This window comes from Morone saxatilis, unplaced genomic scaffold (genome assembly GCF_004916995.1).
Source record: "Morone saxatilis isolate NCDOM2014 unplaced genomic scaffold, NCSU_SB_2.0 Contig0, whole genome shotgun sequence".
NCBI classification, from domain to species: Eukaryota; Metazoa; Chordata; class Actinopteri; family Moronidae; genus Morone; species Morone saxatilis.
In genome coordinates, this window is record NW_023339650.1 from 19087356 (window position 1) to 19112978 (window position 25623).

General features: G+C 41.4%; 1 protein-coding gene across 1 annotated transcript in view; it reads right to left on the reverse strand.

Annotated features, from left to right (window-relative positions):
• Window positions 1-479: 479 nt before the first annotated feature.
• Window positions 480-25623, reverse strand: part of rnf152 (ring finger protein 152) — a gene marked incomplete at its 5' end in the record, with an annotated part of 45022 nt that continues 19878 nt past the window's right edge. Inside the window, 2 exon segments of the mRNA XM_035654429.1 lie at window positions 480-1978; window positions 20909-20969. Coding sequence (XP_035510322.1) covers window positions 1163-1807 — 645 coding nt within the window. The 3' untranslated portion in view covers window positions 480-1162.

Consider the following 25623-nt stretch of genomic DNA (forward strand, 5'->3'; position numbering starts at 1 on the left):
ATCACCTTGCCTGTACATTTTTGGAAGCTAGCATCCTTGGCTACACAAAGTTTCCCACCATATTCGAAATAGGACAGCAACTAGTGATAATTTCCATTACCAATGAAAAGATTAAACATTTAGTACAATGAGAAAGTGACCAAGTTCTGAGAGCCCAAGGTGTCCAAGAGTCCAAAACCCAATTACAATGATACAAAACAGAAAAAACTTGATTGCTTGATAAAAGTCATAAATGATAAATCATTTATTTACCAACTAATCTCTTAATTGACTAATCATTTCAGCACAAATCCCAACGTTTAAGCCTTAATAAAGCAACTCACTAGTAGCTGTGTTTTTAGTTTAGACCTGTAATATGCTGGCATGAATGAACATAATACAATCCATGTTTTGGCGTTATTTTGACAACAATCCCTAACCACTAACCACATGGAGCCACCATAGCAATAGTTCATTCTGAAAAGGAAACAGGTTGTGTGAAAGGAATAAAAAAAAAAAGAGAGAATGAACCCTGCGTTGATTTAAAGTTTCCCAAATGATTCAAAAAGGAGCCAGACGTGGATCCTGCACAGTTAATTCCTGCAGCATCAGAGAACGGAGAGCAGCCAATTCCGAACTCTTTGTACTGCATCACCGGCTGGAGACCCGCACTTGGAACCTACACTCAGCTAAACAACACTATGATAACTGATGTACTTCTACAAACCACAGACTAAACAGGCAATCCAACGACCGTGAGTGCGAGTGTCAAATCGGCCCTTCGCCAAAAAACATATCAGCTGGCCAAAAAGAAATCAGCGGGCCAAAAACATTTCTGGAGTAATTCCCAAAAGCGTTCTTTTCGGAGAAAATTGAAGGACGGGAAAAGGGCAGGATTTTCAGGGCCGGCAGACTGCTATTGGACAAGGTTTTATCTGTATTTCCATTTTAATTTCAGTCTCCCAAATAAAAAGATGGGACACAATGGCAGACATTTTGTGGATCTCCTCCCCGCTCTCTTCTTCTTCATCGGTTTCTCTCTACGTTGCTCTGTATTTTCCTTAGATGCCCATGATGTGAGTTTAGTCCCCTCTCCTCAGCAGAGTCCCGCCCTGAGGAGAGGCAGGGCTAGAGGGGGAATCCAGGGGGGGTCCGCGGCAGTCCGAGCAGCCTCCCCTCGCCCTCAGCCGCAGGAGATGACAGTGAAGCGTTTGGAGATGCAGGACATGTTGTGCAGCACGATGCCCAGGAGGAAGAGCAGCACGCATGCCACCAGGATCACTGTGCACACGCCGGACCACGTGGAGCCCTTCCCACCACCTCCCACCGGGCCAGTAACTCTCCTCTCTCCCTCGACACCCTCCAGCCCCACCCCCACACCCTCCAGAGCCATACCCAGGCCCAGAGGCTGCTGCTCGGGCACGGTCACCACCGTCACCCCCTTCTGCTGGCTGCCAGGCAGGAAACGACATCCCAGCTCCCCAGGCAGGCCGAGCGCCCGCTCCTTGGCGACGGGCAGTGGCAGCATGTAGCAGCCGTTGCTGGGGAGGCGGATGAAGACGGGCGTGTGCTCAGAGGCGTGAGGGATGGCGATGACAGTGATGATGTCCGGGTCATCTGGGAGTTGGGAGACGGATAGGCCCGGAGGGAGCTTGGTGACGCCACGGCACCATGGACAACGAATCTCCTTCTGGCTGCTGCGCATCTGGGTCAAACACACCGAGCAGCACGTGTGTCTGCAATCCAGGAGTTTGGGCCGCCGGCGGGGGCTGTAGTAGTTGAAGCAGATCTGGCACTCCAGAATCGAATCTTGGGAAAGAGTCTCCATTTTTTTTTTTTTAAAAGATGGCAAGGTGTTCCCTTATTATATTCACTGTATTTGTTTCAGAGAAGGTAAGTCAAACAGGTCTTGTAGAAAGGTTGCACAACTCCAAGTGAAGCTAAGAAAGTGGCTCCACAGTGCCGTCACAGCTCCTTGGTGGCAACATGGTCGTTCATCCTGCAACAGAAGAGGGGAGAAAGCATTGATGAGACAATGAAGGGCAGCAACAGTTAGAGCTTTAAGTACCTTGGTGCTTATTTTGCTGAGAAATTGAGCTTTGATGTGAACAAGTTAACATGCAAAAACGTTTTACAGATCCATATAATCAGTCCTGTATCACACATACAGGAATCAACTGTGCTGCAAGTATAACCATTGGTAAGGAAAGTAGCAGCCGTAAAAAGAAAGCTCAAACCATCTAAGCAAATCTAGACCACTCTGTTAATGATGAGAGAAATACAGGTTTCCAGAAATTAGGTGCACCAGGTTAAATTTTATCCCATGTGCACCAAATATGAATTACTGTATCACTTTCTCTGATTGCAATGTATTGGTATCACCCTAAAACCACCTCTATCTCTCTCCAACCCTGCAATCACAACCCTCACTACCACTGTACCATGTGTAACTTGAACCTTTTCCTCAAACACCATATCTTCTACCCTATTCCTAACCTGCATAGTACACCTCAAAGGACCATATAAGTTTCAGATGTTTCGGAAGTACAGTGTTACACACAGCAGCCCCACTCAGCTTTTATAAATATTCAGCAAACATAAGTACACATAATTTGTATTTAAAGAGCTAAAACTTGCCAACATGTTTGGTTTGGTTCTTTAAACACTTGTAAATGATGCCAAACATCCCAAACATTCAGTAAGAGGAACAAATTGCACTTTACAGACGAGTGATCCCTCAGCAGGGAGCAAAGATACAGCCCTGAATGAAGGGAATGCAATGGTCAAATAACATAATGGATGATAAAGAGTCATTATTATGTACAGCAAACATTATACACATCAGCCTCCAGCTGACTGCAGAAGGAGCAAGTTCATGAGACCCTTTGCCTCAGAATCTGTGTTAAGTATGGTTAATTCTTTTAACTGTCTCCTTCAGGCCACAGACTCCATAAGCAATTTCTTCCTCCGCCTACTCCTCTTGCATAATCACGTCTACTGTGTTAATCCATGCTGAAGCTGTGATAGTTTACTTTTACAGATGATTAAACCCTGTCAAAATAGCACCAAGGAAACAATGAATACCAAACAGGGCCCAGCCGACTTTTTATTTTATTTTTCGCCCAAATTGTCATGTGTGAAAACTGCTGAGGACGGAAGACGACTAGATTTTTTTTCCTTTCTCTGTGTCTCCGCTGCCATCTCAACAGAGCCGGTGTCCCTCCGGGCACGACTGTGGGTAGACAGCTAGAGTGAGGAGTGAGACAGATGGAGGGGGAGAGTTGGAGAGGAAAGTGGTGATAGAAATGGAAAAAGGTGACCACTGGTTGCCCTGCAACACCGTACATCTCAGTCCTTTATCAAAAACAAGATCTCAGGCAATTAAACTGCTCATAGCGCCCTGTGGGGACACCAACGTGGCAATGACAGATAAGAGCGTGTTCACAAGGCGTGCTTGGAGCAGTTTGTTCAGTCTCGAGTCCTTTAGTTTGGTTCATTTGGAGGAGAGAGAATGATCACATTCGACCTTGGGCGGCAGTAAATAACTGCAGCAGGACAAGGTTTAGGATTTGATAGCATTTTTATCGAATTTAAATCCCACCTAGATTCTGCTTATCAAACCAGAATCCTTTTTGAAAACATTTCATCAATCCATGTATCAATATCTCGGTCTTGGACGTCAATGCAGAAGACTAAAGGTATCCAGGACGACCTTGTCCAAAGCTACGTCCTCCAGCTTTTCTGAGGAGTGGGGGGGATACTAAGGCATTCCCAGGCCACATGGGATACATAATCCCTCCAGCATGTTCTGGGTCTGCCCTCGGGTTTCCTCCAGGTTGCCCCGACCAGAATACCTGCTTGGGAGGCGTCCAGGAGACATACTGATCAGATTCGTGAGCCAACTTTCTTTCAGAATTAAGAAACAGCGTTTCTAATCTGGACTATTTCCAAATGAATGACCTACTTTCCAAACCATTATTGGTTGTGTTTAGTTTTTAGGGATGCACCTCTCAGTTATCTGCAAATGAATGCAGACACTTGCCTACAAATCACACGCAGTGCGGTACACAGATTTTAAATTTGGGAAAAAGGCAAACAGTGGTATCAAATTACTAACTGGTTTATCTTTGAGTTGAGGTATCAGAAGCATCACTGCAGAATCTTAGTTTTATACGGTTTAAATTATTTTAAGGACCACAAAGAACGAAAGAAGAATTGGATTATGCTGTTACATATTACATGTTCAAATTAATTTAACAGCAGTCTATCAAAGCAGAAGAATGGGTGACAAAACCTTGAGTTGAGTTTAGTTAAAGACTGACATTTTGAAAGCTTTGCCAGGAAGATTATATAATATTTACAGTATTAAGTGCCCACCTGACTGTCTACATGGCTTAATGAATAAAAATCTTTGAGTTGATCCAGTTTCATGTAACTGAATCTCACTGTAAACCAAACCAAGATGCCTCATCAAGGTGAAAAGTCACGTTTCGAGTTAGATACCACAGGAAGTAACCTGAGAATGCTGTTTTATGGGACAGGTGGTCAAACACTTTTGCCTCAGACAGTTAAGAAAACCAGGTTGTTCTCACAGCCTAAAACTCTCCAGCATAGGAAGTCCTCGTTAGTCTGTTACAGTCAAGTCAACTTATCTGTGGTCGTCAGCATCATGTCTCCTTCCTTTGCCCTCAGCAGCAGCGCCACCAGCCCCGCGGGCAAAACCCTCCCTCCCTGGCCAGGTCCAGAGGCCAGACCCCCTCCACTCCTCCTGCCTCCTCGCTCTGGACTCCCCGACTGACCTACTTTCTCCACACCGTTACCGAGTCAAAGTCGAGGGAAAGTGCAGAAAAATCCCGGCAGTTTTATGGAGAAGTGAGGAGAGACGAATACAAGCACAGGAAGCACAGAAAGAAAACCTGCCCTTGAGGGGGCGAGACAGCCCAGGGTATTACTGAATCCTTTTCCCAAAGATAAGGATTAGCTTTGATCTGACATAAATGCTTTGTGGCTCAATATTCCCATACACCCAGTCGCTCTCCCTCTCTCTCTTGCCTTCCTTATTCCTTTCTGACTGAAAAGCTTTTCCTCTTCTACTTTACATCAATTCTTCATACTTTTTAGCGGGTAATTTCTTTCCCTTTTCTTTTCCACAACTACCTTTTCACTAATTTTCTACATGTCGAAGACTACAATAACTCTGTACAATACATACAAAGAATTTGAAAACAGCCACATTGGCCACAGGGTACTCTTGTACACAGGGAAAGTAATTTTAGACATCTTTATCCAACCAAAACCCAGGTATTTTTAAGTTTAATATCCTAGAGACTTAAGAAAACCAGCAAATATTACCTTTTGAAGGGCTTAAAACTGGGAATTTCTGGACTTTTTTCCCTACTTGAATTACTTAAAGGATTAATTGCATAGCAAGATAGTTGCTAAATTGTCAAAATGTCAATCAGTGTGTTAATTTGTTGATTTCTTGCAGCTCTAACCAAACTATGTTGGTATCATTAAGCTGTCTGAGGATATCTACAGTTTTTCTGTCATTGCTGCTCCAGTACCGCCTTGGTGTCGTAGTAGTAGTCGCTCTGATGGAGGAGATCATGTGAGGTAACAATGAAAGCACACGGCGCCATTTCTCTCAGAATCTAAGGAAAATAAAAACTTAAGAAGATCGCTCTGAGGCCATGAAACAACAGCGAGGAGCCCGACCAGCAACCATAGCTGCAACTTAACAATATGATTTATCGGTTCAACTGAGCTGTAACCAGGACAACCTGGCTGTCCAGATACAAGCTCACTTTGTGACCCATTTTCTATCACACCTACATAGAAACACAACAACATACCCTCCTAAAAGGTCGGTGAGCAGCTTTAAACAACATTGTACTAAACAAGCTGGTTTGAGCTGAGATTCTCAGCTGGAAGACAAATCTGGACAAAAATCAGGGGAACCATCCAGAGTAAAGTTTAAGGTTTGATTTAGCCTCTATCTGGTCTATTTTCGTAAAAGCGTGACCTTAATAGTGTTTTTGTGGCGTCATCGTGGGAGCAGGGAAGGACGTATGATTTAGTAATGATGCATGATGAGTGACCGAGCAGCAGCATCCACCACCCCAACATGCCTGTGGTCCACTGGGAGTAACCAAACAGAAAACACACACACACAGAGAGGACCGAACAGAAACACACACATTCCCTCAGGGCCTCCACACACACACATCAGCCGAGGAGAAAGTGCTCTCGTCGTAGCAAGTTAAAAATAACCGCCACAGTCAGAAGTACACACATGCACACACAAACTGTATATACACAATATACTCACTCACACACACACACCTCCAGCCAGCTCCATATAATAAACTACCTGGAAGCAGTGGGGGGAGGTGGGCTGTGTGCAGCATGGAGGAAAAAGCGTGTTAATCTGCAAACCCGGAGGTGTTGAACCAGTAAAATATCAGCAAGATGATGATGATGTAACTGTTCGTTGAATGCATGTGTGTGCTGGTTCATTAAAGGACATGTGTTCACACTGAGCAGGTGCAAAGCGGTTACCTGAAATGTACTGGGGGTTTTTGAGGCGATATCAACTACAACAACTCAGTCAGAGCCCGACTGATACTGGATTTTTAAGACTGACATGAATATCAGAATTTTAATACAAAAAATTATATATTTGGCATTATTTTGTTGTTTGTTTTATGAAAACTGAAACACAACACAGTTTTAGGAACTGTCCCCCAAGTTTGGTTAGTTAAGCATTATGCCTGAGGTAAAATACAGTTGATATTTTACATTTAAACAAGGAAAATAAACATTAATGTGTATACTTGACATTGGAAACAGTAGTTTGACCGAAAAAAACAACATAATTGTATAATAAGGTCCACTAACTAGATGTTTTTAGAGAGATTTCAATTGCATCTCCTGGTGGAAAGCTGTGGAAAAAGTGGGCCTTGAGTTTCATCAAATTATCTATTACCTATCTATCTATAATAAAAAATGACAGTAACAGTAGAAAACGACATATTAAACATATTTCAAGTTAGTGCAAAAACACTAAAGGATGTCTGAACCAAACTTTGTCCAGAAGATCATTCATAATTCATACTAATATGGATGACAAAATATAAGTAATGATGAACTACCAAATGGCAAATATGTAGAGGACATTAGTTTTTTTTTAATCATTATTACCAATGTGGTTTCTGTTCAGAACCGAAACCTGCTCTGAGATGGATTACAGGATAACAGGTCCCAGCATTGGTTTTATCCATCAACGTAATGATTGAGGTTTTAATTTCTTTTTCATTGCGCATTTTATCCCCCTGCAGCCCAGTGCCCTTGAAGAAATGACGAGCCTGGGTCCAGAGTCCAGAGGTTGGACATTTGGATGCAGCCCCTGTCTGGTGATAATAAATTGGTCTATGGCCCACTGCCGTGCTCAACTAAATTTCATTTAAATCTGTTGGCAAGCATTTGAGATATCCTAACTAACCACCAAACAGACACACAAATAAAAATGACTGAAAACCCTGTGGCAGCAGTAAAAAATGTCTGGACTGATGCCCATATTCGCCGGTTTCTTTGTATTTATTGTGCAGCTTAAAACAGATATGAGTCCATCAAAATTAAAGCTGTCGCTCAACTCTTCTCCAATATACCATCCTGTATTCCCCTAACGTTTTTAGCTATCTTTTTCTTCAACAGATATTAAACATCAGAGATGCTGACAGGAGCAAACACATTTTCTATCACTTTCAAATATGGCAGGAACAATTAAACCAAACTGCTCCATTTGGAGTCTGTCCATGCGATTTGTGCCACTCTGGCATCATATTTCTAATGAATTCCATTACGCTCCAATGGACATTCGCTCATTTAAAATGACAGATTTATGCATTGTGCCGTGATGCAGGTGTTGCATACGTTGAATTTATGCTAATTGCTTGTCACTATACACTCTAAGGTATGAAATTGATCTTAATATGCTTGTTTTTTATTTGTGATGAAAACATTTCAACAGTACATAAAAGGCTACAGTGGTCAAAGAACAGTCGATTAATTAATGTATTTCAGCCAATGCAACATAAATGTACAAACATGTAAAATCAAATGTGTTGTGTTGAATGTGGGCAGTGTGCTGAGGCAGTATTTGCATATAGTGGGTGTGCTGGTTTCCTCACCCACACATCAAGATGTTGGACGAGAGTCAACATCTCTTCCAGAACACATTTAACAGCTAAAGTAGTCATGCAGGAGCTGCTGAGACTAAAGGGCAACGGCAGCTCCTTTGCTGAGTGGCCGACTGCTTTTTACACTTCGAAGTCGGCCTGTGTGTGTGTGTGTGTGTGTGTGTGTGTTAATCCAGAACTCATCAATTAACTCAAACTGCAGCTCATTTTTCATATACGTTTAATGTTAACTGCACAGGCGAGAAGGACAGAGAACAGTCTGTCCTTGATGAAGGTTACAGTGTATGTAATGTGTGTCTGCGTGCTGATCTCACTTCTGCAAAAGAGCAGTTTGAGGATTATGTCTCAGTTTTAGGGTTACGGGTAGAGTTAAATTTTGGGAAATAGGGATTTGCATGCATATAGTTGTGGGTTAGAGGCTAAGTAAGGCAAGAAAATGATAGAGGTAGGCTAGTGACAACTGTAACCAATTTAAATTCATCTGAATTATGTTAACCATCATATTTTCAGTCATATTTTCAAATAAAGATCCATCCAAATTTGCAGGTATGCTCTCCTGATTAGACCCTGATTAAAAACAACACAGTAGGTTGATAAATTAGTCAGCTTGTTTACTTCATACGATCGTCGTAGGCTAGTAATTTATAGAAAATAGCCTGTAACATTTGCTAATAATGTGACGTTACCTCTCCATCAGCCCTGATTGTCCAGAGGATGCTCTGAACCCTGTGAGAGTGAATTTCAAACAGTTGACACAGCAATCAGCTGGCTAATAGTAGCTTTTAATAATTAAAGAGTAAAACTTTCTGCTCAAACCCCATGTATAGGGGTATTTTGTCATGTTGCTGATTGACATAAATTCTACATTTTGTGCTATAAATATGCATACAACAAAAGGTACCACACAGAAGCTTTTACAAACAGCCATGAATGTGCTTCTAGTGACCCAGTAGCCTCCCTGTGTTTCCAGCTAGGACACAGCAGCTGCTAATGGATGGTTAGCTCGGGAGCTAACAGGATTTAGGGCTTTAGCTACATTAGACGCATGTATAATTTAGTTAGCTATGGGCTGTAGACATAGATAACATAACCTGAGGTGGACGGGGCAATGAGAGATGACCTCACCCTTACCTAACAGCTTTGGGATTAGGGGAATGCCAACTGTGAGCCAGACCTGATCATCTAACATCAGTGTCGGACCTCACTAATGCTCTTGTAGCTGAATGGGAGCAAATCCCTGCAGACAGGGAAACCAACATCTGGTGCAAACCAGAGGAGCGGAGGCTGCCCATGGTTTAGGAATGAGACTGTCAACTATCACATAGGGGTGTATGTTTCTGTGTCCACTTACGTTTGTCATTGGTTGTGTACGTTATCTGATAAAACTGAGTGCTTTTTAGCATATTGTTGTGTTTGAGTGTACTTGTCCATGCACCACCACCCATTATGACGTGTGATGCATTGTGTGTGTGTGTGTGTGGGCTCGGCACAGATGGAGCCCCTGATAGAGGCCTGTGCAGCCGACCACTGCAGGAAACATTATGGCAATTTCCAGCTTGAGGAGCCAGCGAGCATCAGAGCTGGCTGGGGCTGCTGGATGAGCTCGGCCCCACAGACCTGCCCGAGCGTGACTCTAACTCCTGCACCGCTGGGACGCCGCCCAACCGGAGGAGGCGAGCAGAGGACAGTGGTGTTCATCCAGTACATCTCTCCAGGTACTTGGTTTCATTCTTTAAAGCCAATATTTGACTACAGAAGACCTTTTCCTGACTTAACAACAAATTCACCAGGGAAAATAGAAAGCAGGGGCAGTGCTGATTGAATTACCTCTCCGGTCAGAGTGTCCTCAAGCACAAATATCCCACAAAAGCAATTTCCTTTACCAAAACAGATACTATAAAAAGTTGACCAAGAATGCAGCGTCAGATTTATAGTCTTGTTTACTTATTGTTTGGTAAGATAAAGTCTTTAAGTAAGCTGCTTGTGGTTCGGCAACCGCGGCGTATTTTGTTAAGTGCGAAAAAAAGGTTTCATAGTAAAACACATTGCTCAAAGTAAGATATCAAAATTATTTGTTATTGTATTGGCTGCAGTATTGATAACTGTCCCAGTTAAAGGGCTGAAAAGCTGTCTTCCTGTATTGTACAATCGCCCACATTCATGTAATCTGACGGACTGAATATGATATAAAAGCCTTTCACAAAATGTATTTTAACCTCAAGTCAGTCTGTCAATGTGCAAAACATTTAAGCACACTAGATTAAAAAAATTAGCACAAAAGCAATCATATTACATAAAGCAGCTTTTAAAGGGTTATTAAAGCTTTTTACTCGGTCGGGCTTCCCAATGTTACAACTCATCAGTTGTCGACATGTTGAGGTATTTTCTGTGCAGCTATAATAGAGTTCCACAGCAGAAGATCTAAACTATCGCCAGTCAATTCATCAAAGAGTGACTCTTTTCTAGAGCTTTCGACAACCATAAATGAAGAAATCCATCAAAGAGGAGGCACAGTAATCCATCCATCGTAATACCCCAGAATGCAACAGGGTTTGAGTTAGAGAGGTGACTCGCTCTGTCATGCTTTAACCTTCTTTACTGTTTGTTTTTTTCATCCAATTAAAGGTGGCCTGGTGTGCTTGTGACCACTAGTAGTGCTCTGGAGCAATGTGGGTTTTATTTGTTCAGATGTCCATCAGTATATTGTGGCTGCATGCAATTTCATTTGTGGTGCTGATAGCAAAATTGAAAAGTTTCATCCATCCATACAGCCATCCATAAAAAATCCAAAAGAGGCTATTTCTTCAATATAAAGTACTTAGACAGAGTTTCTGCAGGGTTCGCCAGATTAAATTTATTACCACATGCTGTAGGATGCAATTTAATACCTGTTTCACGGACAAAGTATGAAAGTATGATGGAAAACCAGTAGGACCAATATCACCTTGAATTATTATACCACTTTTTTTTCAGTACTTCCCAGCAGTACAATAATCCCTAATGATATAATTAATTAAATTATATGCAGGTCCAACCTGGACATGGCAGAAAATGGATGGATTACACACATTACACACGCCATTTAAAAATGATTAATTCCTTAGGTTTTAGCTAAAATTGACACTTGCCCATTATGAAAGGATGAGCTTCCCAGCTGCTGGATAATAACAGTGACAGTGTTTGTGCGGCCCTTTTTGCACATACCCTGTCACAGTATGTGGATTATCCAGAGTAACCCAAACATTGTTTCTAGAAGAGAGTTTAAATGTATTTTTCAATGCTCTGACCACCATAAACCGAATTCCATTCACCTCCATTTTATTGGGGTGGAGGCAGAAAATCCTGGGCAGATGAAACCAGACTTTTCTGCATGGCTAGAGATCAGAAGAGGACATAAATATGTTTTTAGAATTTGGGTGGCTTTACCCTTTTAAACGAGGTAATGCTCCGTATTTTGGGAACTGCTCGTTTAGTGAGTATGGTTAAGCTAACACAGATCCAATAATAAATAGAAGCTTTGAGAATTTGCCTTTATTTATATGCAATGCGGTCACATCTATTATTAAGAAACCAACCCAATGAAAATTTAAATCACAATAATGCCAGCTGTGATTGGTTTTGACGCTCTGTCATGAAAACTGGAGGAAAGAGTGGAGTTGACTGAAGTAGGAAGGCATTTTCAATTCTCTTTGCCAATTCATAAAGTGATGAAATATAAAATCCTAACCTTATAAAGCTGCCCTATATATATACTGCAACGCTTACTTATTTATATTTTTACTTCTGTTTGGAAATATGTATTCTCTATTTTCCACCTTTAAAGTTGCACTATACATTTTTACTTGTGTGTGAACTCACATATCTGTATGCATGTGAGTGACAGGCTGTCGGCATATCGCTGTCTCTCCTACACTATCCCATCAATCCCTCAGCGAGGTCACGCAGAGTCCAAAAACTCTCATCAGCAAAACAAATCACCGGCCCTCTCCACTCTTTGATGAAAGGCATCTCTACACTGAGAAATTGTGCAATTTTCGAAGCAGATGAAAGAGGTGAATGCCGTGATTCTCAGCCGCCGGAGGCCTGATCTCCATCTGCAGATTCAAATAAAGATCCTGGAGACCTGAGATAAAGGCAAGCACCGCAGCTCTGCCCAAACTTCAAACGACACTGACAGTTTTAATTAAGCTAATCAGCGAACGACGCTGCTTACGGAACCCATGTAAATGAAGATTATTTAAAAATTATTAACTGTAGGACAACGGTGTCAACATTTTCTATCCATTTTCACAATAAAAGATTGTTTCCTGAGAAGTTAACCGATTTCAAAAACAAAGATGGCTCCCTTGAAAACATTTCATAAGTGAGAGTGGTCTTTAGATGACTCATAACTTTAACTGTAGGCAATAATGTGCTTTTTTCCTCTCATGCCAGAAATCATTTTGTCAGAGCAGGTCTTATTTCTTCAAATGGAGTATATCTCGCTGTGGAATGAAACACTTTGATTCACTTATTAAATAAAAGAGTTCAGCATGGAGAGGGTGATAAAATTTACTGCTAAGGACAGGCCTCGGGGCTCTGTTTCTCCAGAGGAGATGGCTCCAAGAAGACATTTTGAAAATCACAGACTTTTATGGAAAACAGCTTGTGCAGCAAAATGTGTTTTCTCCGAGGTTTGTCCGCTCTGCCGAATCTGGGTGGGCGTCTGGGTTTGTGCTTTCTAAGTCTGATAGGAGGCGGTAAATAACAATCATTCCCGAGCGTGGCGGTACCTGAGAAGACAGGTTTTAACATTGTGCAGCTTTTTGCAGCTGCTCGAGTCTATCCAGCACGGTGCGACACAGCAGGCAGCGAACGCACCCCGACCCCTGTTCCTCCAGCTGAGTATGAGATCATTCGCACATCAACGAGCAGCACAGCAGGAGTGTGTGTGTGTTGTGTGTGTTGTGTGCGCGTGGTCGGATGCTTGTGTGCAGGCCCGGGTGTGCTCGAATGTCTGCTTAAGTGTCTGTTTGTTTGTAGCATTTCCACTGCACAATCATAAAAAGACCCAGCTTGAGTTTCTAAGAAGCTCAGCAGGTAAACGTTCGGGGGGAAAAGAAATAAGAAACGACACTTTCAGATGCTCAAAAACAGGACGATTAGACATTCATCACACGTACTGTCATCTGCTCAACCTGCACATCATTCGCAGTTACGGCAACGCTGCGAGCGAACACTTTAAAGAGTCTCTCAGTCAATTTGAACCCGCAGACTGGAGATCTAGCATGTTGCTAGGAGACAGACGTCGTCACATCGCTACTGTTTTGTCAAAATCTCGCTCCCAGGTTCCCGGGGGGCGGGGGGACCAGAGGTGGTAGAAGTGACGAGGTGGTGGCGCGGTACATTTTTTTAGAGCTGCCCTCAAACTGTTTCACCTTGTCACCATTAACGCCTCAATGTCTTTCGCTGGTGATTTGACAAGTTAATTATGGGCAAAGCCAAACAAGTGAGGGGGGCGACATCATCTTACTCCACAAAGCAAATCTCACCCACACACGTCTGTGTTTTTCAGGAGGAAAACTAAAAGACAAAGAGAACCAGATACAAGCCCGGGGAAACCATGGATAGGCCTCCTTCAGGGAATTTTTTTGATAAACTGCCTATTTTGGTGTCTTTTACCGCTTTCTGACAACTTTATTTTATTTAAAGTCTTAAATATTTTCATGTAAGCATGAGCTTTAAGCCATAGATTAGATTAGATAAAGCCAATAGTCGACTAATTGTTGCACGTTTATGATAGTAATTTAAGTATAACATCACGCAAAAACACAGATTAAATAACGTTCACCTTCCGCTGCTGTAAATCAGCTGGCCGCTGTTGGTCCGCCCTTGGCAAGTAGTCCCCACCGGCTCCACCCGCTCCTAGTAGTGTTTAAACTCCCCCTGTCCTTCGAGCTCCCAGTCCAGGTACAGTCAGCTAATAGGACCTATAACTAGCTAGTGGCAGCAGCTGGTACAGTTATACAGATATATAGATATACAACAGTGCACCCATAAGTAAGACTACAGGAGAAAAGGTTGATGTTGCAACAAGACGCTGCTCCTGAAGGGATTTTGATGTTTTTGTTTTTCTGCGGATATCCGACTAATGAAACTAACGATTCAGTCGATTATTAGGGGGCAGCCCAACTATATTTTACATTTTATTGACCAAATAATGAACTGATTAATCAAGGAAGCAACTGGATGATTAATCAATCCTGAAAATAATCGTTAGCTGCAGCCTTAAACTAGCCCCCAGCTGCAGACATCACGGATGTATACCTGGAATTTTTTTGCCAAAAATCTTGTGCAAAACATTATCATATTCCTTTAAATGTTAATATTATAACACGTCTCTCCACTAAGAGGCACATGATTGCGTCTGTTTTTATGCAGTAGTGAGTTCAACCTTCATGCCTTAATTCCCTCCCTGATATAAGTCATATTTAAAAAGGTGGATTATTTTCTCTCTTCCTATTAGCTCCGATCCGGTCGAAACCTCATTAAACCTGATGCTTAACAGCTACTTTCCATTTAATGCAATTAAGTTTGAAAATGCGAGTTAAATTTCTGAATAACAAATACCACAACAAAGCTGCTGGTTGATGCGTGCTGCTGCCAGGCAATACAAAGTCTTACTATCAAACAATCACGTTTAAAACAAGTTCTGGGGAACACACTGGAGCACACACTGGAACAGCCACAATAAGCACTGGACACAGTCAGTCCTCTATCACAGACAGTCTGTGTGTTCAGTGATCCATACTGTGTAAACAGTCTGCCTGCAGTCATTAAAGGGACACAGGAATCAGCAGAGAGAGCAAACAATTAGCCTGCTTACTCTTCAATTTGAGATCAGCCATATAATGAGGATGTAAGCAGTCTTTATCGGAGCACACTGGACTGACACAACAGATTAATACGGCCAGTGGAGGCTCAATCTGAGGGTGTAAAAGATGTCTTTCAGTGCCATTTAATTCAATTACATTCATTTATGGTGCTATAAGTCTATAAAATACTGACTCCTAATGCTTCCAAATGTTTGATTTCTTTACTTTTTCTTTCAATGCGACAACATCCACGTACGTCTGTTACGAAAACAGTGAAATTAATTCACTTCCACTATCACTTATGACCTGGTAGGTTGTGTGTGAACAAGTAGGGTTATCTTCATCACAGAGGAAATGCATGCTGCTTTGACACTCACTCAGGGGCTCTCTGTTAGGCATCAACATCAGCAACAACAACAACAACATCAACAACAACAAGTTGTTTTTCCTCCAGCTTCTCATGGAAAAATGTAATCTGATTTCCAGCTCCTCTAGTTTTACCTCTTTAGCCGGCAAAATACAAAATGTCTCAGTCAGGAAAAAGACAATACATGAAGATATTTGAGATTAAAGTAGACAATCTATTGTAGAATTTATGAAAATATTGGATTTGTATGTGGTTTTCTTCATCACTGTGATGAAGTATCTTGACTTTTCAGGTATTTAACATGCTGGATTCATCACAGACATTCATATTTGGTTATTTAATCTACACCACCATCGACACTGCAACATCAAATTACATGTACATAATAGAGAATTTTAACCATAATCGCTCACCTATAAATAATTATCATAGTATATAAGACTGACACTGACATTTAAGATGTGTTTGTCAGACACATGCAGAAAGAAAGTAAATAAGCTTATTTTAGAAAATGTAAAAAAGTATTAAAGTTAAACTGATCAAGACCAAGCAGCAAACTGGCTCAAATGGATTATTAATTATTAGCCTTATTTCCTTATTAAGGCTCAAATCTCAAAATGTCCTGAATTCAGTTTTCAGACAATCATTAGTATTATTATTACACAACCCCTAATTATCAATGACATTGCTCCATAGACTGCATCATAAATATCAATCAGCGGTTCTTCTTGTCTCTTTTAGTTGCACAATGTGCCAGTTTAGCTCTCCTTCCAGAAAACTTTCAATGAAATCCTTTTTTTTATTATAATCCTAAATCCTTTGAGTACAAACCAATTAAGCATATTTAATCCCTCTATTTAAAGCACAAATTGAAATCCTAAAAACAAGAGAAACTTGTGGAAACGGCAGTATAGATAGCAGAAATCATGAAGTAACAGCTGTAGTGTCCCTGAAAGAACTGGGGTTCACATTAAAAGAAATCCCTCAAACAGGCTGTTATATAAAAAGGGGAAAATGAACGGCTAACTGGCTACGTTGATGATAAAAGCCTGGAAGAACGAAGGTAAAGTAAGTATTTGGAGTCATTTCTGTATGTGCTGTAAATTGCAGAGCCAAGGAGTGAGGTTGCCGGCTGCCGGGCCACCTGCTACTACAGTTCTGAGTTTGAGAAATGGCCGTGATGTCTTCCATCGGCTATTTTCACACCCTCCCTCCCCCCTCTCTCTCTCCCTCTCCCTCACTCCCTGTTCATCTCTTTTAGTGAGACAGACAGCGTCGAGGCTGAGGACGCATTTGATGCTCAGCCAAGGAGAGAAATATTTCACCGAGACCGATGACAGCGTGGACACCTCCAGCTGGCGAAAACACAAATGGGTCGATACACTGATTGGCGTGTAGCTGCCGAGTCACGGGTCAGGTCCTCCCTCTGACGGACTGAGACAAATCCATCAGGAAAGACCACATACTGATACTATATAGGTGCTGGCTGGGGAGCCTCACGCCAATTTACATTTCTATACTCATTCTCACTTCTGCTAGGATCAGCACAAGATGGAAAAGGAATGAATTAACGTCTGTTTTTAGGAGTTGAATGGATTTATCAGTCCAACAATATTTGCTTGAGAGTGAATTATTTTAGTGGTTCCCAACCTTTTTCCTCTTTTTTTCCCCTATCATTCTATCATTTATTAAACTGACTAAGAGACATATTTTCTGGATATTTTCATATAATATTCAAAACTGTAGAATGAACCCAAACAGTGAACTGCAGGAAGTTTGTGTAAAATAAGTGATTTAGATGATTTTTGAGCAGATTTTTTTCCTGTTTTATACAATTCTTTGTCTGTATTATGCTTTTTTTTTTCATCATTTTTAACAATGATACAGACAAATTCACTGTTTTTGATGTCCCTGATGCTTGATCATAGTTCTATTAGACAATTTACTTCACAGAAGTGAACCAAATGCTGAGATATAGGCCAATTCATTGTTAATTGAATCTGATATATTTGAACTGATAATAGCTACAATATTCAATCAAAACTATTCGTAATGATCAACAATCCATAATCTTTATCTGACACTGGTCAGGGCTGCAGCCAACCATTGTTTCTAATATTGGCTATTTCAATTCATTCATTGTTTAGTCTATAAAACATACCTGCCAGCATTTCAGTTTTCCCACGGTTTATCCCGTAATTCAAGGCCAAACTCACATCATTTTCACAGCCCTCAAACTGATGTATGAATACTCATCATACAAGGATTGTATGTTCGTCTGACATCACCCAAGTTGCCAGAACGTCTATGAAACACAATGTTGTCAAAATGTCAGGGCAGGATGGCGTTTTACCTAAAAAATCTACATCTGGCAGATTTGGATTGAACAGTTTCCTTTTATATCTGCAAGTCATCAGGTGTGTCCGTGCCATTTGTCAACCCTGTAGAGTTCACATTTACACCACCAGCCCCACTGTATTGTTATACATTGTCAGAAAGTCCTGAGTAACTCCTTCAAATAGTTTGTTTTATCTAATCAACAGTGAAAAAAAACTAAAGATACTCAATTTACAGTAACTGCAAACAGAGAAAAGCAGCAAATCTTCACTTTTGTGAAGCTGGAATGAGTATTTGTCGCACTTTGCTTAAAAAAATAGCAAAAAATACTGGATTTGCTGCAATTACTAGAAATAATGCAACATTACGGTCAAACCTGTAGCTAAAAGTTATTCTCAGTTCAGCTATGGCTGGGAAATGAGGGGATATTGAAGAATTATGGTGTATTTTTTTAAAGACATGTTTAGCTGTGCTCATATTGAGGCTAAGCAGGGATGATGAATTTTTGCCAGTTGCTGAGTTCATTCAACACATTTTAGAGTGACAGATCTGGACTACTAACCCTGTTGGATGGAGTACCGCCGCACAAATTAGGTTGTCACAGCATCAAGTCTTTTTTAAATTCAGGATTAATAATTCTAATAACTCCTAATTAACCAATCATAATATTCCCACAAAATCCTTCAAATCTGAACCCAGGAAAGCTACAATTCCAGCATACAGTCCAGTCCAGGACTCTCACTTTTATAAAAAAAGATTGCTCATGCATGGGCTGCAGTTATAGCGTGTGTTTTAATTTGTTAAAGGTTTTAAAATAAACTGGAGCGGAAATTATCTCATGCAACTTCAGTGAAACAGGCCGCAGTTGTCAACTGTTCATAGTGTAAATAATCCAGGCAAAAAAAAAAAGAGAGAAAGGAAATGTGCACAAATGAATTAAAATGAACAGTTGTCTGTAGGCGTCGTAGTTCAGTTGATAAGCACGTTGGCCATCGCTACAAAGACTGGTGGTTGAATCCCATCCTCTTCCTCCTCTGAGTGTCTTCGGGCAAAGACTGAGCTGCTCCAGGTGTGTGTGTTTAGGAGAAGTCCCTCTGGATAAAAAAGTGTCTGAATCTCGTTCATAATCTAACAATAAAGAGCTCATCAGCAGTGTAAGCCAACCAAATCTTAATGCAAAAGTTTTCCACAAAAAGTTCAGACCAAACATAAGGAGCTGTAGGTGTGATTATTCTCACCATATGCTCTCAGTCTCTACAGAAACAAAAAACACACCAACACAGCCTTAAAGCCTCTGCTCTTTCTCCAGAGGAAAGTGAAGTGAAAACACCAGGGTGGTTTGGAAACAAGAGCCCAGTCCTCGCTAATGTATGGGGACTCTAAAGCAGCTTTGAGCTCAATTCTCTGTGGAGAAACCTTGGCTTGCTAATTCCCACTTTAAGGACAGCCTTCGATAGTTTCTCTTCCAGTCATTCTCCAGAAAATGTCCCCAAATGTTGCCAAATAAATAGGCTTTGATATTCCTACACGCCTTATCCCTGACTGGCAAGCTCGCAGTCTTTAAAAAGGGAGCGTGGCGTTGGTGCGTCTGACAGCTGAGCGGGACCCTGTGATGCCGGTAACGACATGAGGGATGACAACAGAAGCTCCGACATCAAAGCCCTGCAGCACTGACACACACACACGCATATACATATTTGCAGCAGATTACCGAGGCCAGTTATTCATCAGTTCTTCCACGAGCCGGGTTACAAGTCGGAACACCCATACACACACAGTGCAGCTCCGAAATGACTCCCGCAGCTCATTTGTATACGAAGAAGAAAAAAAGAGTGCGCCTCTCAGCATCCTATCGACACTCACTTAAGATAATGGGGCCTGTTGGGTTGGATATAGATTGGAGAATGAATCTGAGAGCTTCTGTATAACGGTGGATGGGCAGGCAAGGCAGATAAAAGGGACTCTACAGTACCCGTGGTGGCAATTTGTCAGGATTAAAGTGTGTGTGTGTGTGTGTGTGTGTGTGTGTGTGTGTGCAGTTGTCGCAGTGTCAGGTGTTGTTCATTAGCCCGAGGTTGACAGGGAATCAGAGCGCTGATCTGTGAGTGATCTGTGAGGTCATCTGAGGCTGCGCTTTCATCCTGTGCATCCTCTGCACCAAGTCTCCAGCAGCATTGTTTTCTTGATCAATTAATATGTTGATTTTAATTGATTAATCATTTGGTTTATACACAAAAATGAAAGATGGGTCCAACCAGCAGTCTAAAACCCCCAAATATCCAATTCACAATGATATAAAACACAGAAAAGGAGCAAATGATCGACTGATGATCGATTATCAAAGTTGAGGTCAACTAATTATCTCTTAATAGATTAAATCAATAGTTTAAACAATTGAGTATTTCTGCATTAGTCTCATGTAGTGCAGTTAGATATGTTGCTATCATCTAGTCTTAAAGGGTCAGTTTTAATCACTGAAACAATTAGACGATCAATCAGTCGATGGACATACATACATGGACAAACAACTTTCATTATCTGATTAGTTGATAACATTTTCTGGTTCCACAGATTTGCTGCTTTTCTCTGTTGTATATGATTGTAACTTCTTTGTTTTTGAAAACATTTGAAGACGTCTCCTTTAGTTCTCCGAGTTTGTGATGGACATTTACAGACTAAACCCCAAAATAACTACAATAAAATGTCACAAGAACAACATTTAAGAAGCTAAACAGCAGCTGTTCTTTTCAGAGTCTGAATCCTGCTTACTGCTTCAATCACAGACCTTTCAAAAGACTCAAATAGATCCGGTGTTGTGCTCATTCACAACATCAGGACAAGTGGAGAAAAAAATTGAGCTGATCGGAGATTTGAAAGATGTTGGCGTCATCTAACCTGTGCCAGAGCCAGAAAAACGGCAAACCCCGACAAGCTTGGATAAGGTCAACACAGCCGTGCGGGTTGTCGTAGCTCGACTTACTGGAATAACAACTTTTATATCGACATATTTTGTTAAAATCGACACTACAGCTTGTGAGTCGACTGATTAACAGCCAATATTAGCACAATGTCAGACTGCAGTCGACCGGAGGAAGAGGTTTACACAAACAACAATGTTATAGGTTTAGTGTGAGCAGGACCGTGGGTGGAAAAAAAAGAAATAAAGAACAGACCTGGAGAGCCTCATGTGATCGTCTCTACCTCCACATCAGCTGAACAACGGTGCCCTCCGACCTGCACAGACATCAAACACACACCATCACTGACAAACCTGTGATTACCTCCCTCTCCATCTCCAACACTACTCTCTCGTCTCCCTCTTTGAACCTCCGCTCACATTCACTCACATGTTGCGAGATACAAGAGCCCTGCAGCGGAGAGAACGAGAAGGAAAAAGACAAATGGCAAACATAAAAACACACAGACGTACATACTATACACAGCGGACACGCCTGACCTTCAGCAGAGTCTCCTGAGGCCAAACATGTGACAGCCTACCTGTGTTCAAGCAAAGATCCCCGACGGCCTTCCGCTCATTCTTTCAAGCTACCTCTAATGAAATTGGTTCAGCTTCACAATACTCCCTTTCTGAGCCGATTCTGCCGCTGGACGGGGCCGATCGAAAAGCCGCAGGTAAAAAAAACAAACAAAAAGCAATTGGTTTCCACAAAGCCGTCAGACCTTCAGCTGACAGAGAGCTGTTATGGTAGTGGTCAACAACACACAGCCGACATTAAAGAAACATCTAAACCTTAGTACAGACAAAGGACATACTGTCCTTCCTGTCCGCTGGGGTAAGGAATCATGTTGATATTATGCAAATAGATTTCCTTCAGTTTTTAAACCAGTAGTTTCCTCTTTACACGCTGTGACATGAAGCCATTGTGTCAGATGAATTCATTACTGGAGCTGTCAGAGGAAGCTCATTAAAAGACCAAACGGGAATCACCACATCTGAGTGTTACAGCCACTGAGGAAGAGCTGAAAGGTTCACAAATCTGATCAGTCAAGGAATCTGCACCAAGCTTAAGGGAGTTAAAGGACGCAGTTAAAGACAACTATTGATAAAATGATCCATCAGGTAGTCGTTGGCAAGAATTTGGATAATTAATTTAACATCTAAGTACATTTTTGGGTAATCAATTCTCAGGTTCCAGCTTTTCTAATGAGAGGTTTCACTTCTTTTTGCTGTTTGCGGTTTTTGGACCAGACAAAAGACATTTGAAGACGTCACAAACCTGATTTAATCCATTAACTGATAAATAATTCAACAGGTTAATCTATAAAATAATTCTTAGTGGAACCAGTACTTCAGTTCATTATAGGATAAATGACAAAAGTTCTTTTGGGTTCAGCTTTTAGCCTAAAAAACGCTTAACTCCTTATGCTAAAAGTGATATGCTAAACTTTAGCATATTACTTTTACATGAATTCTAGAAAGCTTAAGAAAATGTTAACTTAAGTAAGTTGCTTTTAGATTAATACTTAAGTAGCAAAATAACATACTGAACTTTAGCATGTGGCTTTAACGCTAGAATAGCATACTAAAATGCAAAACTTTAGTATGTTGCTCTCAGATTCATGATAGAATATTACATTGCTAAACTTGAATAACATACTAAATGTATATTATTGTGAATATTGCTCTGGAATCAATTGATTTTAAGCCTTCAAACTCATATCTCGTATTCTAGAAAATACAAGGTCAATGAATTATCTACACAATGAGCTTCATTTACTAATTTCCTCTCTTCTGATGAGTGTCTAGGTGCTGTTTTTGACAACCATGGTTCCATGAAGAACACATTAATGCTTAAAGAGGGTTACGTTTGGTGTCGTGTCGGCTTTACTGACAGCTGTCTCCGTCTATCACCCTCAGCACTGGTGGTTGCCACTTGCTCAGCTTTAGTTCAGCCAAATTTTGAACTTCTGCCTGAAGCGGCTGACAAAATGGTGTTGAGTGTAAACTTCAAAAAGTCCTTACTGAGGTCTAAAGGCGACGTAATGGATACTGCATTGATATTTGTCTGCAGTCGATGTTACAAAGTTGTGTGTATTATTTGTAAGAAGTAGCCTTTTTACATAATTTCAATCTTGGCTTGTGCTGACTTAAATACTGAAATAATCTCTCACAGCTGCCAAAGAAATAACAGACTTGAAAGTGTTTTGGTTTCGCTGCATCTTTCCATCACATTTACACATCACACTGTTCTCTGACAGCAGCACAGGTGTGGATGGACTCTGGTGAGTAAAACGATGCTACAGTAACACCTGGTGTAGCATTGTGCACAGTAACCTAAATGTTAATGACTTGAGCAGTTGGTGGGCAAATTGACAGGATAACAAGCTCTGATGAGGCCCGCGGAGTTAATCAATGCCAGTGACATCCGATGAGATAGTCGTAAAAGGACCAGACAAAGACGCAGTCAATGGGAGGCAACGAGGATCCAGAGCACAGTCAATGAAGAGCACAATGCAAACTCAGCAAGTGAGAGCCGCACAGCCTCCGGCATCAGGGGGAAAAGAATCCAGTTTTACAGGGTCAATGTCGAACGAAATACACCAACTCCCCTGTGCAAAAAAAAACAAAACTGTAGTGCTCTTCAAATGCAAGCAGATGGGAGAGCAGTTTCACAGCAGGAGCGTCGGTGTGCTACAGAGGTCATAAATCAGCCGCTTGGCATCGTGTGTCGTCAGTCAGGCAGCAGAGTCAGACTCCGGGCGTGTTTCAATCAACAGGCCAACAGACACGCTGACAGCACGAGACGCACAAAACCGAAGCCGCCCAAGGACTACGACCGGCTCAACTGAGAGACGAGAGAACGGAAAGAACGACATATATCAAACTTTTAAAAGGGGAGGACAGAGACAACACTGTGAATGAACTTCTAAAAAGAGAAACGACATATGCAAATCCAGCCTTCGAGTTTGGGGGTGTGGGTCATATGCCTCAAGAGCTCATAATCATGGCAGCTTTAACACGCCGTCACACATACAGTACAGTACAAAGGCCCATGAATATTCTCTCTTTGTCTCTATCAGTCCCCTCCAAACGCCCTTTGCTCCCTCTGTCTGAACTCTGCCGCCTCAAAGCTGTGTGGTCACATCTGATCAAAGAGAAAGAGGATTACTGACTTGGCCATTAGATTATCAGGAGAGGGGAAAAAAGGATAAAGCTAGGAAAAGAAAGAATTGGTGAAGTTCAAAGTTCATTTTTGACCTTGGCTGACAAAACAATCTCTCCACAAGGTCCATTTAGAAATTCTGTAGCTTTCAACTGGCTCAATATTGGCTTAAAAACTGAGATTGAAAATAAACTCGACCATTTGTCCCAGTGCTGATCGGAAGTCATTTCTGGACACAACCAAGTGTTCAGAAATAATGAACTTTCGACAAAGTTCGACAACACACCAGGAAGATGTGATTGAGAGCTCCAGTACTACTAAATGGACCTTGTGGTGAGATTGTTTTTGTCAATAATTGGTGAAATTTACACTATCATCAAAACTGCACTACAGGAGTGTCAACAATATGTTTGTAATTTAGAAAACAATGTGGCTGTTACAGTAGATAGTTTATCCACCAAAGAGTAAAATGTCCTGTTCGGTACATATATAAAAAAAACAGATTTAAGCGAAATTTACCAAAAATATACAAACAAAAAATGGCCCACAGATCATCAGATATGGAATCAGGGCTCGAACAACAAAAGGACGAAGAATCTGACTTTAAAATAGCCGATCTGGACCTTTCCGTTCATAGCACATGACCTTCATCAGCAGATTCCAGTAACTTTTTACCCAACAAGAAGTAGCCTGGTAATCTGACTGTAATGCTATTTAGTTTCACTTCACTCATTTTACTGTTTTGTTCAGTATCTGTTGACATTTTCACTTGATACGATGTTTAAAAAGTTTACTTGCAACAACTTGTTCAACTGTGTGAAGATGACGTCCTAATTCTTAATCCACAGTAGAAAGCTCTGACTGGAGTGTAAAATCGCCGTCAATGGGCCAGGAGGCCAACACTAGAAATACTTGAATTACTGAATGATTTGGAGAAGTGAGCAGAGATTTAGATGCCTGAAAGTGCTCAGCCAAAATGTTCATTCAACTATGTACATTTCCATCACAACTGAGCAAACTTTTTTATTTTATTTACTCATTTTATGAGATATAATTGCTTAAAAACCAAGCAACACTAATGGTTTAACATTGGATGGAGTGCTCACTCGCTGAGACCTTTTCCTGTGGGTGAACATGCCCAAACAGACACCAAATTTAATTCCAACAAACAGAGCAAATCTACAAATCTGTCTCAATTAGTGAAGGCTGGACCCATCTTTCGTTCTGCAGTGCCAGTTTGGGATTTAGTTTGATCTAATGGGCATAATTATACATGAAAAGCCTGCCTAGTCCGGTATTAAATAAACAGAGCCATAGCCAATCATTTTGAGGCCAAGTGTGGACATCCGTAGATGCAATCCCATAAAATCCTGCCTTTGGGATTGCAAATATAGCAAGTGCACTGGCGGCCAAAAAAATAAAAATAAAAGATGTGCTCAACTCCTCCAAGAGATCAAGAAAAACAAGCCAATGCCACTTACAGATTGTGTGATTACCAAACCTGCAGCTCCACCAGGCCCCCCGGTTTAACCACTGTTTTCCACTCGTGAATTTTTGGCAACAAAGCTGAAAAAATGATTTATTTTCCAAGAAAAGTGGGGAGGGAAGCGAGGAGAGTGTTTGTTTGATCTGACAGCCAGCTCCTGCTTTCGCTCAGGCCACCCGAGGAGTGGACAGATTATCATCGGCTGTCTGGGAGGAAGCAGAGCTGCAGGATCAGTCCCCAACCCACTGAGGTCAGGCCTCTGGATGCAGATAAAGCC